We start from the raw sequence: 14,405 nt of genomic DNA, 5'->3' as shown, positions 1-14,405 counted from the left end.
GAATGCAGCTTCCAATATAAATCATCTTGCTCCTTTGGAAAAAAATTCAGTCCATGCCTACGGTTGGGTCAAAGGCATCTACCTCTCCCTCTCCTCCTTTGAATGCCGAAGACCCTCCATAGCCCTCTCTGGAAAATGAAACTCGTGGTGATCTCCCTCACAGGATTGTTGTAAAGCAAAACAAGAGAAAACAATCCTAAAAAACAGCCCCCAGACAGCCTGTGTGCATTGTGCAGCTATATGAATGATTAATAATGCGCACAGTAGGATGAAGTCGCTCCAGCTAATACGTTCAATGAATGAAACCAAAGGTGGAAAATTGTATAGAAAATACATATTTTCTTCTATTCTGTGCCTACTTTGAAAATAAAATAAAATAAAATGGTTTTGTGCACACCTTTGGGGAAGCAGGGAATCAATTTTTGCGTAATAGAGGCCACTTTCTAACGGCGACAATATAAAAGTGCTTCTTTGACGTTCTCCCACGAGAGTTTGATAGTCTCCCCTAGCGTAGCCATTTTTGCATATAAATTTGCCATATGCTATCAGAAGCAGTACATGGAGGGGTGTCTGAGAACTGCGCACAGTAAACCAATTTTGCAAGGGTTATATATCTGTCAGTTGCAATTAAATCCACAAAACACCTTTAACTCTGAACTAAGGCTGTAACTACTACATGTTATGGCGGCGTGGCCCATTGGTTAGATAGAATGTGGGCAATTTCAAGTGGGGACATAGAAAGAGCAGGAAGGAAAGGAAATGGGCCTTAAATCCTGGACCTCTTTGCTGCTGCCCCCATCCACCGCTGCTTTCTGGGTGGTTGTTGAAGGCCCCTTGGGTTGAATCCAACTAAGTAATACTCATCGTAGACCCATTAGACTCAGTGGACATGAATCGCCCAGTTATTGTTGCTTTGTCTTGAGAGAGAATGGAGTGCACCTCCAGAACTGAAGTCGAATGCCTGGGCAGTGTGTATGGCGGTCCTGGGCTGCTGATGTGGTCCAAAGGATGAAGAACAACAGTTTGGCTGCAGGAGTTGCCTGGAGGAGGCGTACAAGGCCTTAGGGACTCCACTCCGGATTTGTGTAGGGTTTACACCTTAGCCTTTTCTTCTTCCAAAGATAACCCTGAAAGCCGTGGGGTTTTTGCATCAGAGTTTTCTTTCTGTTAGATGGGCTACCTTCCCAGGTAGATGAGCCCCATCTGAATAGCCCAGTGGCCCGTTGACTTCATTGATAACAACCCAGTGCTTGTTTTCTGCCTATATTGGACTATTCCCTTAGGAAAGAAAGAAAAAAATGCTAAAAAGAGAATTGTCTTTTTTGTGCTGTTTACAAGTCTTCTTTAAATGTTTTGCTGTGTACGCATAAATGAGTGTTTGAAAGGAGGGGGAAATCTTTGTTCTCTCTTTCTTTTTTTGCCGACTTCAGCATATATCCACTTAATTTGCCCTTAAAAGTGGCAGGAACAGGAGGATTACAACTTGTGTGCATGTGTATGTTTTGCTTTGGTAACCTTTCTTTTTCCCTGACTCCTGCTATATGTTGACAACCAGATCAATGAGAGAAAAGGACATTCCCAGGATATCTTCCTTCCATCCACTGCATTGACATTTAAATGAACACCCATTGTTAACAGTTCCTTGCCAGATATACCCTGATCCTCCTGCCCATCCATTTCCAGGAACTTTCCAAATTACTTACTCACATGAAAACCCCTGTCCCTTGAAGCCTTTTCAGCGTATGCAATTATCATATTCTTTTTCTTTTTCTTTTTCTTCTTCTCTTTCTCTCTTTAACCAAACAGGCTTGGAATTTAATAGGATTTCCCTTAGTAATTCTACTGACCCCCCTCCCCCTCCCCCCAGACTGGCTCAAATATATAAATCTGGGAAGTTCAGCAGTTTAATGTTAACCTACAGTGTACAAAACCCACATGAATTACAGAGGCAGTTAATTAGCAAGATAGTTGTGTGATTTGCATAATACAGACGGCTTCATGAATAAAGACAAGCATCCGCTCTTATGAGGATGCTTAGTGGGGCTGCCTTGCGTGCGTTTGTTTTAGGGTAATTTGCAGAAATTACAACTTGGTTCTTAGCAGAAAGCCTTCCAAAGAAACAGGCTAGTTGAAATTGCATGGCCAATGTGGATTTAGGTCTTTGAAAGTCACGTCTGCCATCTTGCCACTTGCCCTGTTGTAGCAAAAGAGAAGGAAGTAGTCATATTGATGGGCGGGGAGCACTTTTTCCAAACAGGGCCCGATTCAAGAGTGGCCATCCCCACATGAACCTCATTGATAGGTGAGCAGTCTTTTTTCCACATGATGGCAGGAATGGGTCCAACTCCTGCTGCATTGCAAAGGAGCACTGGAAGCACGTGGCTTAGAGTGTGTTCCCAGTTATTCCTTTGCAGGGTGGTTTGTGTTTGGCGTTGTTTCAGTTTGGCGCCGAATACAAGTTGTATGGGTGCTCTGATATCTGCCGAAAGCAGTGCGCTTTGTTATCGACAGCAGAGCGAAACAGCACTGAATGCCAGCCAGCCACAGCTGAAAACAACCAGGACCACACTCCTAAGGCTTTAGAATACAGCTGTAGCTTTACCTGCCCCCACACCTGATGGCACATGTCAGGCGAGTGTCAGGTGGGTGTGGCCTAGCCAGAATGGTCTTGCGGGCCAAAGTGGGAGGCCTGAATGGGCCCATGGAACAGAGGTCCCCCACCAGCAGAATAGTGTCAACAATATATAGTGTTAAAAGTCCTTCTTTCTGATTACCCTGACATCTCAGTTTAGTCATTTGGTGACTTACTACTTTGTGTGACACAGAGACGCTACCTCTGGCGTAAAGGTAAAGGGACCCCTGACCATTAGGTCCCGTCGTGACAGACTCTGGGATTATGGCGCTCATCTTGCTTTATTGGCTGAGGAAGCCGGCGTACAGCTTCCGGGTCATGTGGCCAGCATGACTAAGCCGCTTCTGGCGAACCAGAGCAGTGCACGGAAACACCGTTTACCTTCCCGCCGGAGCGGTACCTATTTATCTACTTGCACTTTGACGTGCTTTCGAACTGCTAGGTTGGCAGGTGCAGGGACCAAGCAACGGGAGCTCACCCCGTCCCGGGGATTCGAACCACCGTCCTTCTGATTGGCAAGTCCTAGGCTCTGTGGTTTAACCCACAGCGCTTACCTGCCCTAAATGCCTACATTTGGTATCAGGAAAGATGGTATCTCAGGCTTGAGTTTGCAGGGCGAGGGACCAATAAATAGCTTGCAAACAGGCTCTCCCAGTTTCCTCACTTGCTGCTAACGCCAGTTAGCTCAGTTGGTTTTTATGTATATTGCCCTGAAAGTTTTATATTGAAGAGCAACACAGAAGTCTAAACAGAAAACTAGCAAACCAGACTGGTTCTCCACTAGCTTGCTTTCAGCTCCTGTCAAGCAGTACAACAGAGCTTTATCTGCAGTTATGTACAGTCATGTAGACTTCATTTTTGCTAGGGATGAGGACTGATGGGTTAAGCCAAAAGGCACATCTGATTTAGGTCCTTTTCTAAAAAGGCAGAAAGAAGGGAACTGAAAGCCAAGGAATATTCAAGTGTGACAGAAAAGGTCACCATATGTTTCTCTTCAGATTTTAATGTTTGTCAAATGCACAGATGGAGATATAGATATATATGGTATACAAATGCATGCTCTGAACAAATTTCGGCAGACATCTTCAATATCTTTCTGTGACTGCGATGGTGCGAATGAAATCATTTTGCAGTTCTCCAGCCCTTGGGTCTCCAACATGGTGTTCTTCAGATGTCGTTGGACTGTACTTCCCATCAGCCGCAGCCAGAAAGGCTTGTGGTCAGGGATGATGGAAGTTGTAGTCCAACATCTTCTGGAGGTCATAACATTGGTTACCCTTGCCCTAGCTCTTCAAAAAGAGTGTGTGGCTAAGTAGCCTTATCCTCTATGAATTTGTTCTATTCACATGGGGCTCATCCACCTGGGAAGGTAGCTCCATCTTGGAGAAAGAAAACCCTTTCAAAGCCGCCAAAGTTGGTGGCCATCTCTGCCTCTTGTTTCATCATTTCGGAAAGTAACTTTTGAATTCTTTGCACATGTGTACACCAGAAGCCAATTCAAACTCATCTTCAGTGTTTTTGTGTGAAGTCCTCAATTCTCTCGCTCTCAGATGAGGTCACTTGTTCTTGTTGCACAGGAGAGAAAAAATAAGTTTTTTTAAAAAACGCTTAATTAAGGGAATAAAAGCATTTGAATACATGGCAGGTGTTTTCATCCCCTTAAATTTGTTCAGTCATCAGTGTGCATAACTGAGATTGCATACTTGTGAGAGGAGAGGGGAAGGGCAAGGCAAAATGAATTATGAAAATTAGGGGCTCGGTGTCAGGATGATGATGACGCATCCTGTTTTTACTCCTCGAAATTGCAAGCTTTCTGCCGCTGACTTTGCAAGTGTATAGCTTTTTCTCAGCTCCCCTGGATGCGGGTGGTGATGTCCTCAGGCGTTCAAGTCTGGGCTTTTCCTCTTGTTCTTGTTGACTGGGCAGGTTGTGGCCTCTAGGGGAATCACCTTTATCCCTAGGGCGATGAATTGTGATTGAAACACTTTAATCGCCCCCATGGTTATGGGCCTGTAAGTCTCTTAAAAAAAAGAAGTTTTCCCCTTGAGATGTCCTTTTGATCTTCTCCTCCTCACCTGCTTTCCTCCACCCCTTCTCACGGCCTCACATCTCCCTGCAGAGAGCTAGAGGCAACCCCAGGAAAATAGAGACAATGCCTTACACCCACAAAACCATGGATTGTGCCGCCATTCGTAGTTGTCTGGCTACTTCCATGTTGCTTTGTCTGAGAGACACAATAGAGAGTGGATAGGAATTGGGGGGAAGAAAAGCAGTTCTGTCCCCAAAACATTTTGCTGCTTGGGGCTAAGGCTGGACAAATTCGTCAGTTTTGGTTCTCTCAGTTTCTCGTTTTCCCTAAAATTCAGTTCTCCACAATTCTGCTGTAATCTGTTGAGGGTTCTTTTTTCTTTTTTAAAAATCCTCATGAAAATTCTTCAACATAACTAATGAACAGGTTTTTGGTTTCAGTATTAAGTGGAGCTTTGAGAAATATGCACCAAGCCGTTTCCCCCAGTGTCAGATATTTTTGTATGTCATTTCCCCTAAAATTATGCACATATGTGCACTCTAATATGTGCATTTTTGTACACATTACTTGATGGGAGCAGTTGTATTCGGACTCGTTTTTAATTATGCTGTACGTCCTTGTCCACCCCATAAAGCTTACAGAGAGAAGAATTAATTTCCTTATTGCATTCACACACAAGACAGCTGAGTGGGAACTATGGGATGGCTTACTTCTTTAAAAAGGATACTTAGGAAGTAAAAACAATCCTTCCAAGTGCCAACCCTTAATTCTAGATAGGAGACACCTTTCCAGTGCTGGGTTCTGGCAGGTATTAGGTTCTGGCAGGTATTATAACTCCTCAGTACAAAGGTCCGTATAGTTCAAGCTATGGTTTTCCCAGTAGTGATGTATGGAAATGAGAACTGGACCATAAAGAAGGCTGATCGCCAAAGAATTGATGCTTTTGAATTATGGTGCTGGAGGAGACTCTTGAGAGTCCCATGGGCTGCAAGAAGATCCAACATATCCATTCTTAAGGAAATCAGCCCCGAGTGCTCACTGGAAGGACAGATCCTGAAGCTGAGGCTCCAATACTTTGGCTACCTCATGAGAAGAGAAGCCTCCCTGGAAAAGACGCTGATGTTGGGAAAGATGGAGGGCACAAGGAGAAGGGGGCGACAGAGGATGAGATGGTTGGACAGTGTTCTCGAAGCTACTAACGTGAGTTTGACCAAACTGCGGGAGGCAGTGGAAGACAGGAGTGCCTGGCGTGCTCTGGTCCATGGGGCCACGAAGAGTCGGACACGACTAAACGACTAAACAACAACAAACTCCTAAGGAATGTGTTGGCCTAGTTTTTCCCCTCTTATTAGCTTGCAATTTATTAAGATTATGATTATAATTTCTCTTTCTGTTTACAAGCCTAACATAAGAGTATATGAGCCGTTATGGGACGACATATTTTAGGCTCTGGGTGTGAAAAGAGTCAGCCTTGGCTTACATCCTTTCGCATAGCCAAGTGTTTTTAAGACACTACAGCAAATTGTTGCTGTTGAAGGTAACATTCTTCTTAAGGTCAGGATGGAAATGTGATTACCTTAGCCACCATCCCACACTAACTGTAAAACTCAGTGCAGATAAACACAGTTTACCGGTGTATTTGGAGAGCCAGCGTGGTGTAGTGGTTAAGAGCAATGGACTCGTAATCTGGTGAACCGGGTTCGGGTCTCCGCTCCTCCACATGCAGCTGCTGGGTGACCTTGGGCTAGTCACACTTCTCTGAAGTCTCTCAGCCCCACTCACCTCACAGAGTGTTTGTTGTGAGGGAGGAAGGGAAAGGAGATTGTTAGCCGCTTGGAGACTCCTTAGGGTAGTTATAAAGTGTGATATCAAATCCAAACTCTTCTTCTTCTTCTACGACATGTGCTTTCAGTTTCCTTCTAATTCGGTGCATTTTTGAAGTGGTGTCCTCTTTTTTGTATATTTTTGCACAGAGAGGAGTGTTTTCCCGCCCTCTTGGCGATATGTCAAGGTCGGAGGACGCTCTCTAGCATGCATGCACTGCTAGGAGCTTCACGCAGCCTTGAATGTGTCACCTACAATACACTTTTCCCCCCCTTTGAAGCAACTGCTTCTTTTATTTTAAGGTTCGCTTATTTTCTAGGACTGTCTTTTCATATTCATATCAGCCTAGGCGCTGGGGGAGGCGGAGAAGGGAAAGAAAGCCAAACAGCAGAAGAATAAGAGGACCACTTTGCAGAGCTAACGTGTTTGAGTGATGTTGTGTTCCTGAGAGCAACATTTTTTCCCCCTAGCCAAGGAGGCCTCAGTAGATATTTAACCTCTTTGTTATTTGGAAGAAAGATGTACAGTGCTGCGTGCAAAGGAATATTTCTTGAGATGGATAAAATAAGCAGTTATATCTGGGCACAGCATAGCGCTCTGCACCGGTGCTCCTTTTAGAATAGAGGGGAAGGGGGAAGCTAGAATGTGTGGGTGGTTTGGAGTTCCTGCTTACCCAAGGAAGCAGTTGGATCAGGGCAACTACAGAGGAGATATTGTCCAAAACGGGTTTGAAGTCCATATTGTGATATCAGTTTCATAATTTTTGACCTGGCAATGTATCAAGAACACTCTCTCTCTCTCTCTCTCTCTCTCTCTCTCTCTGTGTGTGTGTGTGTGTTATGCAAAAATCGCAATGTGGGGAAAACCATAAAGCCATCCAATGTCTCTGCATAGCTCCATTATTATTTCAGACATCGTGTATCGCGATGTTTAGCTGGTGATATATCACGATGTTGAAAACCTGATACTGCCCAGCCCTAGAGATGAGTTGGAGGAGTAACAGCTATCGCAGATACTACCAAGACTATAGGCTAGTTCACACTTGCATTTGCACAACTTAATTTCTCCCTGCTTTGACAACCATGTGCTTTTAAATGATTGGCAGCTGAGTGTGTGAAGGCTCCATGGAAAAGCACAGCATTTGAAGTGATGTCAGTGCTCTACATACAAGGTTATTTTCCTGTTGCCCCATTCATTCTTGCAAGCCAACACTTGTCACAGTCTTCAGATGATAAATACGCGAACCTCCCTCCATGCTGTTACTTAGGGGAAGGGCCATAGCTCAATGAATAGAACAGAACAGTGTTTCTTGTGCTAGTCCACAGGCCATAGCAGAAGATAACTCTGTGGTAGAGCATATGCTTTGCATTCAGAAGGTCCCAGTATCCGGCAACTCAAGCCAGAGCTGGAAAAGAACCCTGTCAAAAAGCCGATTCCAAGTGGCATAGACAATGCTATGCTGGGTGAACCAAGCAGCATTAGAAACATAAGATATACTGTATAATCTAGGTGCCAAATGGCTCCTTAAACCAGGGTTGCAGTCACCAAAACTGAATGCCTAGTTGTCATTTTGAGGCAGGTGGCTTGAAAGCCATATTTTTCAATACAACTTTTGGGTTCCTGAAATTCATTCTGGTTGTGTAGATAAAATAATGGTGATGGGCCCAGTGGCCATGATCTTAAGTCTGAGCTCAGTTTTTGTTTGGAGTTAAAAGAGTTAAACCCATGCATTTTTGACGACTTGCAGGTAAAAGTGATGGTGAGAATTTGCCCCTCGCAAGGAACACATGACACATCGGAATCCATGTCGTTTTTGAAGGTGGACCCGCGGAAAAAGCAGATCACACTTTATGACCCATCTACAAGCAGCCTTTCCAATGCTGGCCACCGAAGAGGAGCAGTAGCCATCCCAAAGATGTTTGCCTTTGATGCTGTATTCCCCCAGGATGCTTCCCAGGTACCAGAACTGAGGATATAATGCTAATAATTTGGGTCGCTGCCGTGGCATTTTAATTTCAGCAGGAAAATTCTTCGCAGCTTTTAGGATGAATTCCCCCCCCCCCCTTTGAATTAGTTGGTTTAATTACTGGGAAGGCATGCTAATTAATAGTCAGTTCGCAAGGTCTCACGCTGTTTTAATTTAGCCCAGATGTGAAATTAAGAAGCAATATCTGTGGAGATAATTCTGCTCTATGAATACTTCCCTGCTGTACTTCCTTGTGTTATTTAAAGCAACACACACACACACACAACCTGTGAATTGCAGTGGCACAGTTCACAATCACATGCCTCTCTAAGCCTTGGGTTCGGGAGACCATTTATAGATATTTTAGGAGGTATTCCACATCTATCACATCTTCAGGTGTTTAGCTGAGAAGGACACAACAGAGCAGTGGTTTTTATGGTGTGTTTTAAGGGCGTGGATCATGTGAATTACTAACCATGAAGATCACGGTTTCCAAACTTCAAACTCTTTAGCAACACATGGCTCCAAAGCAATATGCTGGTATTCTAACCCTTTCACTCCACCACTGTTCCTATTGTCCTCCATAAGTTGCAGGGGTAACTGAAAGCCTGTTGTACTCACATTGGTTCCCCACAACAATTTGAAACCTTCATCTCTCAGAGTTATTGTCACGGTATTATTTGTGCAAACCACAGTTTCCCCAACTCAGATGCACGGCAAACTGTGATTTGCTCAAACCAGGAAGTTAGGCTGGGCATCAGGGTGCACATGCAAGGGGAGGGAGGAGGTGGTGCATGAACCCTTGGCCCCAAGTAACTTGGCAGTGTCATCCACTTGATTAATTAGAAGAAGAAAGAGGAATTGAACTAAAGCAGGCATCCCCAAACTTGGCCCTCCAGATGTTTTGGGACTACAACGTCTATCATCCCTAGCTAACAGGACCAGTAGTCAGGGATGATGGGAATTGTAGTCCGAAAACATCTGGAGGGTCGAGTTTGGGGATGCCTGGACTAAGGAAAAGTGTGGGTGTCTGACAGAAGTAGGTTGAGACTAGGGGTAATGGGCTTTACTCCTCCCCAAATCTCCCTCTGCAGGTTCCATGTATGCCGATGTCTCTCATAGCCGTGGAGACCAGAAAAGAAGCTTGAATTAATTTTTTGAATTTGGGATTTGAACGGTGCAAAAAGATTATACTGTAGACTTCTGATTTCTGTCAGTTTCGAAGCTCTGTCAAAACCTCACTTTTTCAAAATGTTAAGCATTTGGCAAGCTTTAGTGTTTGACAGACATCAAAGTAGAGCATCTAGTTCTGCCATGTTACTTGATATCCCGACACGCAAATGGATTGGAAATGCAAGGCAACCCAAACTTCTCTGGAAGGCTGGAAGTAATGCAAAATGTGCTATAAAGTAGAAGCCAGAATGCAGTAAGAGAGCAAGTGTGATTTGACTTGCACTTCTTTCCCCTGTGCCCCTGTCTTGTTTGAACTGGTGAGGTGTGCATTTCTGCCACAGGGGGGGATAGCACACTCCCTTCCCATATTGCTCACAAGTTTCGTAAGTTGCTTGGAAACTTTTCTGTCTAGCGACCAACTAAGTTCAAATAATAGCAGGTGGAAACCAGTGCTTCACACACACAACATATTGGGGTTTTCATTCCCTGTTCTGTCTGCACCCCCCAAAATTCTGCTCTGGAGGGGGCCCTAACCCTCCAAAACTTACTTGAAGGTGCATGGTTGTGGGGCTGGAGGGGACAGAAGAGGAGGCTGTGTTGTGTTGGATATGGACCAATAGTAAGAGTATTTTTTGGGGGTGTGGGGACATGACACAAACACCTTCCCCTGTAGACAAGACCCAAAAGTGTAGGGAAAGTTTGCACAAGTAACTCATTCTTCCTCTTTCTCATTATTTCCGTGCATTTTCCAAAATGCTTCCCCCCACCGTGGGTTCCAATGGTTATAGTTCCCATAGCTAAGATAAAACAAGAGAAATTTCAAAATTTTAATTTGAAGCTCCAGAATCCGTCTGCTCGTCCCCCCGCCTTCCCTAAGCCAATGTCTGGTGGAGCTCCTTAGCAGTGAAGCCACTGCTTATTACTGCGAATGCATGGATGAGATATTATATTAGCCCTACGCTTCGATGGAGAGCATCTCCTTTGTTACCGAGGTCATAAAATTGATACTCCATGGGAGCTGGGATAATGGGATACGAAACTATTGTGGGCTTAGATAGTAGTTTTTATTAGAGGGGGCGAAAATGAGATGTAGACACTAAAATAATACGACTAATGGCATGAAATGCGCAACAACATTGTGTTTGGGTTTTTTCTCTCGTGTCAAAGGCATGGGAAAGCACATGCCGATTACATGCTCCGTGACGGGTTTCCAACTTCCTTTCTAGGCTGAGGTTTGTTCCGGAACAGTCGCAGAAGTAATCCAGTCTGTCGTGAACGGTGCAGATGGCTGCATCTTTTGCTTTGGCCATGTCAAGCTTGGTGAGCTCCCAAATTCATTACAGTTAATTACTATGTCAGTCTGGTAATTACATGCTGTCAGCCCTTGGAACAATAAACCTGGAGTATATGAACAGATTAGAATTTCTTTTTAATTAGCTTTGCAAACTTCTCCTGCTTTATTTTTGCATTGGGACCTTAAGGTTCCCCCCACTTTTTCAATCCATTGGTGGGGGGGGGGGGAGAGGGAAAATTCAGCCACACACACGAAAACATACACACTCGTTGCTTCAGGAACAGCTTTTTTTCCCTTTTTTTTGGTAGGGAAAGGTGTGATAAAAATCAAAAGATCCATAAGGCTTCAACAAATTAATTGGCTGGGGGGGGGGAGTTAGCCAAGACTGGGAGAAATTAATTGAGTTTAATACCTAAGGATTAATAATGACATATGCAAAAGGTACTTTTTACATCTGTTTTCTCCCATTGTCTCTGTGTTTGGAGTTATCTACAATCCAAGGTAGAGTGGCCCAACCTTTTATACCAAGTGGGCTACTAGAGTACTTTTAGCATGGAACCAGTGGACCGCACACTGTCTTGTCATGCACACGTGAGGTTGGAGGGAAGTGAGGCCAAAATTTGACATCCCTGCCCAGCCCTCAGGTTGCCTGCCCAAAGCTGGCTAAGCTAGGCGCTCAGCTTTAGGAAGTAGGTGCAAGGCTCTGGCAGTGTCCTAGAGCCCTCACGCGTCCTTCTCAAAAAACAGGCAAAGCTCCAACTAGCCTTTGGAAAGGAAAGGAAAGGGGAGCACTCTTAGACCCTGTCAGGGCACACAGGGGCCTCAAATGTTGCCAAAGACAACCGAAAAAGGCTTTGAGGGCCACACATTGCACCACCCTTATATAAGGGCATGTTCAAATAGGGGTATTTTTTTCTGATTCCTGAAAGACAGATGGTTTCTTCTTACGGCCGACTGCCAATCCATCAGCTGCAGAGAGCTGCATGGGCGATATAGTTATGGGTTGTGGAGTTCACGGTCAACCCCCGATCACCACAAAGCGGAGAAATACTTCAGACTCTGGGCCTCCATTTCCAGGTTCAATGAGGGGAAAATCATTTCACCTCACAGTGTTCCTTGAGGCATCTTGAGTGATGTCGCCTCGTTCCCTCCCCCATCAGCACAGTAATTGACAGGGCGGGCAGCTGTGTTGAAGGCAGGCAGCCATCTTTCCCTTGAGGGTGGACTTCCAGAGGCTGCATGCCAGGGGTCAGCAGGGCCTGAGGTAAAAGCGGGCAAAACAAATGAGGGGAGTCCTAACTTTTGTATAGTTGATGACATTTCAGTCAGTCGTAAGTTTCTTCACACAGACACATGAATGCATGTCGAGCTCTGAGGGTCTTCTGGCGGTTCCCTCACTGCGAGACGTGAGGTTACAGGGAACCAGTCAGAGGGCCTTCTCGGTAGTGGTGTCCGCCCTGTGGAACGCCCTTCCATCAGATGCCAAGGAAATAAACAACTACCTGACTTTTAGAAGACATTTGAAGGCAGCCTCATTTAGGGACATATTTAATGTTTGATGTTTTATCGTGTTTTTAATATTCTGTTGGGAGGCACCCAGAGTGGCTGGGGAAACCCAGCCAGATGGGCAGGGTATAAATATATTATTATTATTATTATTATTATTATTATTATTATTATTATTATTATTATTTTTGTCCATCCTCTATGGGTGCAGAGGAAGGCCAGTGAGGTGTGTGGCATGGGTAGAGTCTTAATAGGTGAACAGAGAGGCCTGGCATTTGGCCCCTGGGACTAAGGTTCTCTACGCCATGAGCCACACAGGAAGCACAACACAGGGACAAAGAGAGGCAAAATGGGGAACATCCCTCCCCTACTTCTTTCTCTTCAGTAAGAAGAACAGTGCTGATGCGCACACCCGTTGCCTTCCAGAGCAAGACAGCACCGGGGCTACCGCTGTGTGCTTGATGATTATAAAATTTCCGCTTTCCCTTCCAGGCAAATCCTACACGATGATTGGAAAGGATAACTCCACCCAAAGTCTCGGCATTGTTCCCTGTGCCATCTCGTGGCTCTTCAAACTAATCAACGAGCGGAAGGAGAAGACCGGCACTCGTTTCTCCATTCGCGTGTCTGCTGTGGAGATCAGTGGGAAAGATGAAAACCTTCAGGATTTGTTAGCTGAAGTAGCCACCGGCAGCCTGCAGGACGGGCAATCCCCAGGGGTCTATCTGCGCGAGGATCCGATATGCGGAACTCAGGTATGTGATCTCAGGGCAGTTTTGAAATTCTGGTTTACCCTTGTTCCCTGGTTTATTTATATAAATGTTTTTATGAATTCCTTTGATCTGACAACAATTCTCACCAATTTTAAAGACAATACTTTTTAATTGCTTTTTTTCCCATTTTTAATCCCTAATCCCAGAGTGTACATATTTGTTTCCGTTAGCACCCTTGAGGCTTGCTCTGTTCAGAGAGGGGGGGATCAGTTACCCCGTCTTAATTAGTCGTTTTCTTGTTTATATTCCAGCTTCAAAATCAAAGCGAATTAAGGGCCCCAACAGCAGAGAAGGCTGCTTTCTTCCTTGACGCAGCCCTGGCAGCCAGGAGTACGAGCAAACCCGAGTGCAACGAAGAGGATCGGAGGAATTCGCACATGCTCTTCACCCTCCACATCTATCAGTATCGCATGGAGAAAGGAGGAAAAGGCGGAAGTACGTTGATCTGTCTCACATTTAATTCGTACTGCCTTCACTTATTTTAGAAGAGTGAATCCATGTGGAGCCGGGTTAATATTAGCCAAGAATTCATTTTGCTGGGTTGGGGCAATTGTACGCCTTTGCAGACAGTCCCATCTGCTTGGCCATTGGGATTTTGAAGGAAGTTCTATCCCTTTCTTTCAACAACAACAACAACAACAACAACAATAATAATAATAAATAATTTTATTTATATCCCGCCCTCCCCAGCCGAAGCCGGGCTCAGGGCGGCTAACAAGCTCTTCCCTTTGACATATCCTTGCGCCTTTTCAAGTTGGTTCATGCTGTATGAAAGTAAGCCGAGTTCTTTGGGAGCCGTGACTTAAATACCGACTGCCCATAGAATTTGGTGCATTGGTCAGCTAATTTTGCCTGTTCACTGAAGCTTTACATCCATCTACCCATCACCATTTAATTCCATGACGGATGGCCATCTGTCATGGATGCTTCAGCTGAGATTCCTGCATTGCGGGGGGTTGGACTAGATGATTATCTGCCATTCCAGCCAGGGTTGGATCAGCGAGCATTGTGTAAGTAGTGTTGCTGTTGCTTTTCAGTGTCAGGCGGACGCAGCCGTTTACATCTCATTGACCTGGGAAGCTGTGAGAAGGTTCTAAGCAAGAGTCGAGATGGAGGGGGCTCCTTCTGCCTGTCTCTCTCCGCCTTGGGCAGTGTCATTCTGGCCTTAATCAACGATGCCAAACATGTGCCCTACAAGTAAGTGCACT

The 14,405-nt window shown here is 45.0% G+C and overlaps 1 protein-coding gene and 1 long non-coding RNA gene across 3 annotated transcripts in view; one reads left to right on the top strand and one right to left on the bottom strand.

The window, feature by feature from the left end:
- Positions 1-14,405, bottom strand: part of LOC307209025 — a 442,352-nt gene that overhangs the window by 192,715 nt on the left and 235,232 nt on the right. The window lies entirely within an intron of this gene.
- Positions 1-14,405, top strand: part of KIF26A (kinesin family member 26A) — a 163,686-nt gene that overhangs the window by 134,374 nt on the left and 14,907 nt on the right. For both annotated transcript variants that reach the window (XM_079980029.1, XM_079980030.1), the window contains exons 6-10: positions 8,233-8,442; positions 10,851-10,944; positions 12,917-13,179; positions 13,449-13,632; positions 14,235-14,394. In XM_079980029.1, coding sequence (XP_079836155.1) covers positions 8,233-8,442; positions 10,851-10,944; positions 12,917-13,179; positions 13,449-13,632; positions 14,235-14,394 — 911 coding nt within the window. The remainder of the gene's footprint in view (positions 1-8,232; positions 8,443-10,850; positions 10,945-12,916; positions 13,180-13,448; positions 13,633-14,234; positions 14,395-14,405) is intronic.

The sequence above is a fragment of the Podarcis cretensis genome, assembly GCF_951804945.1.
Source record: "Podarcis cretensis genome assembly, chromosome: 1".
Taxonomy (NCBI): domain Eukaryota; kingdom Metazoa; phylum Chordata; class Lepidosauria; order Squamata; family Lacertidae; genus Podarcis; species Podarcis cretensis.
Note: the sequence above shows the minus strand (reverse complement) of the source record. Positions and strands in the feature narration are given on the sequence as shown.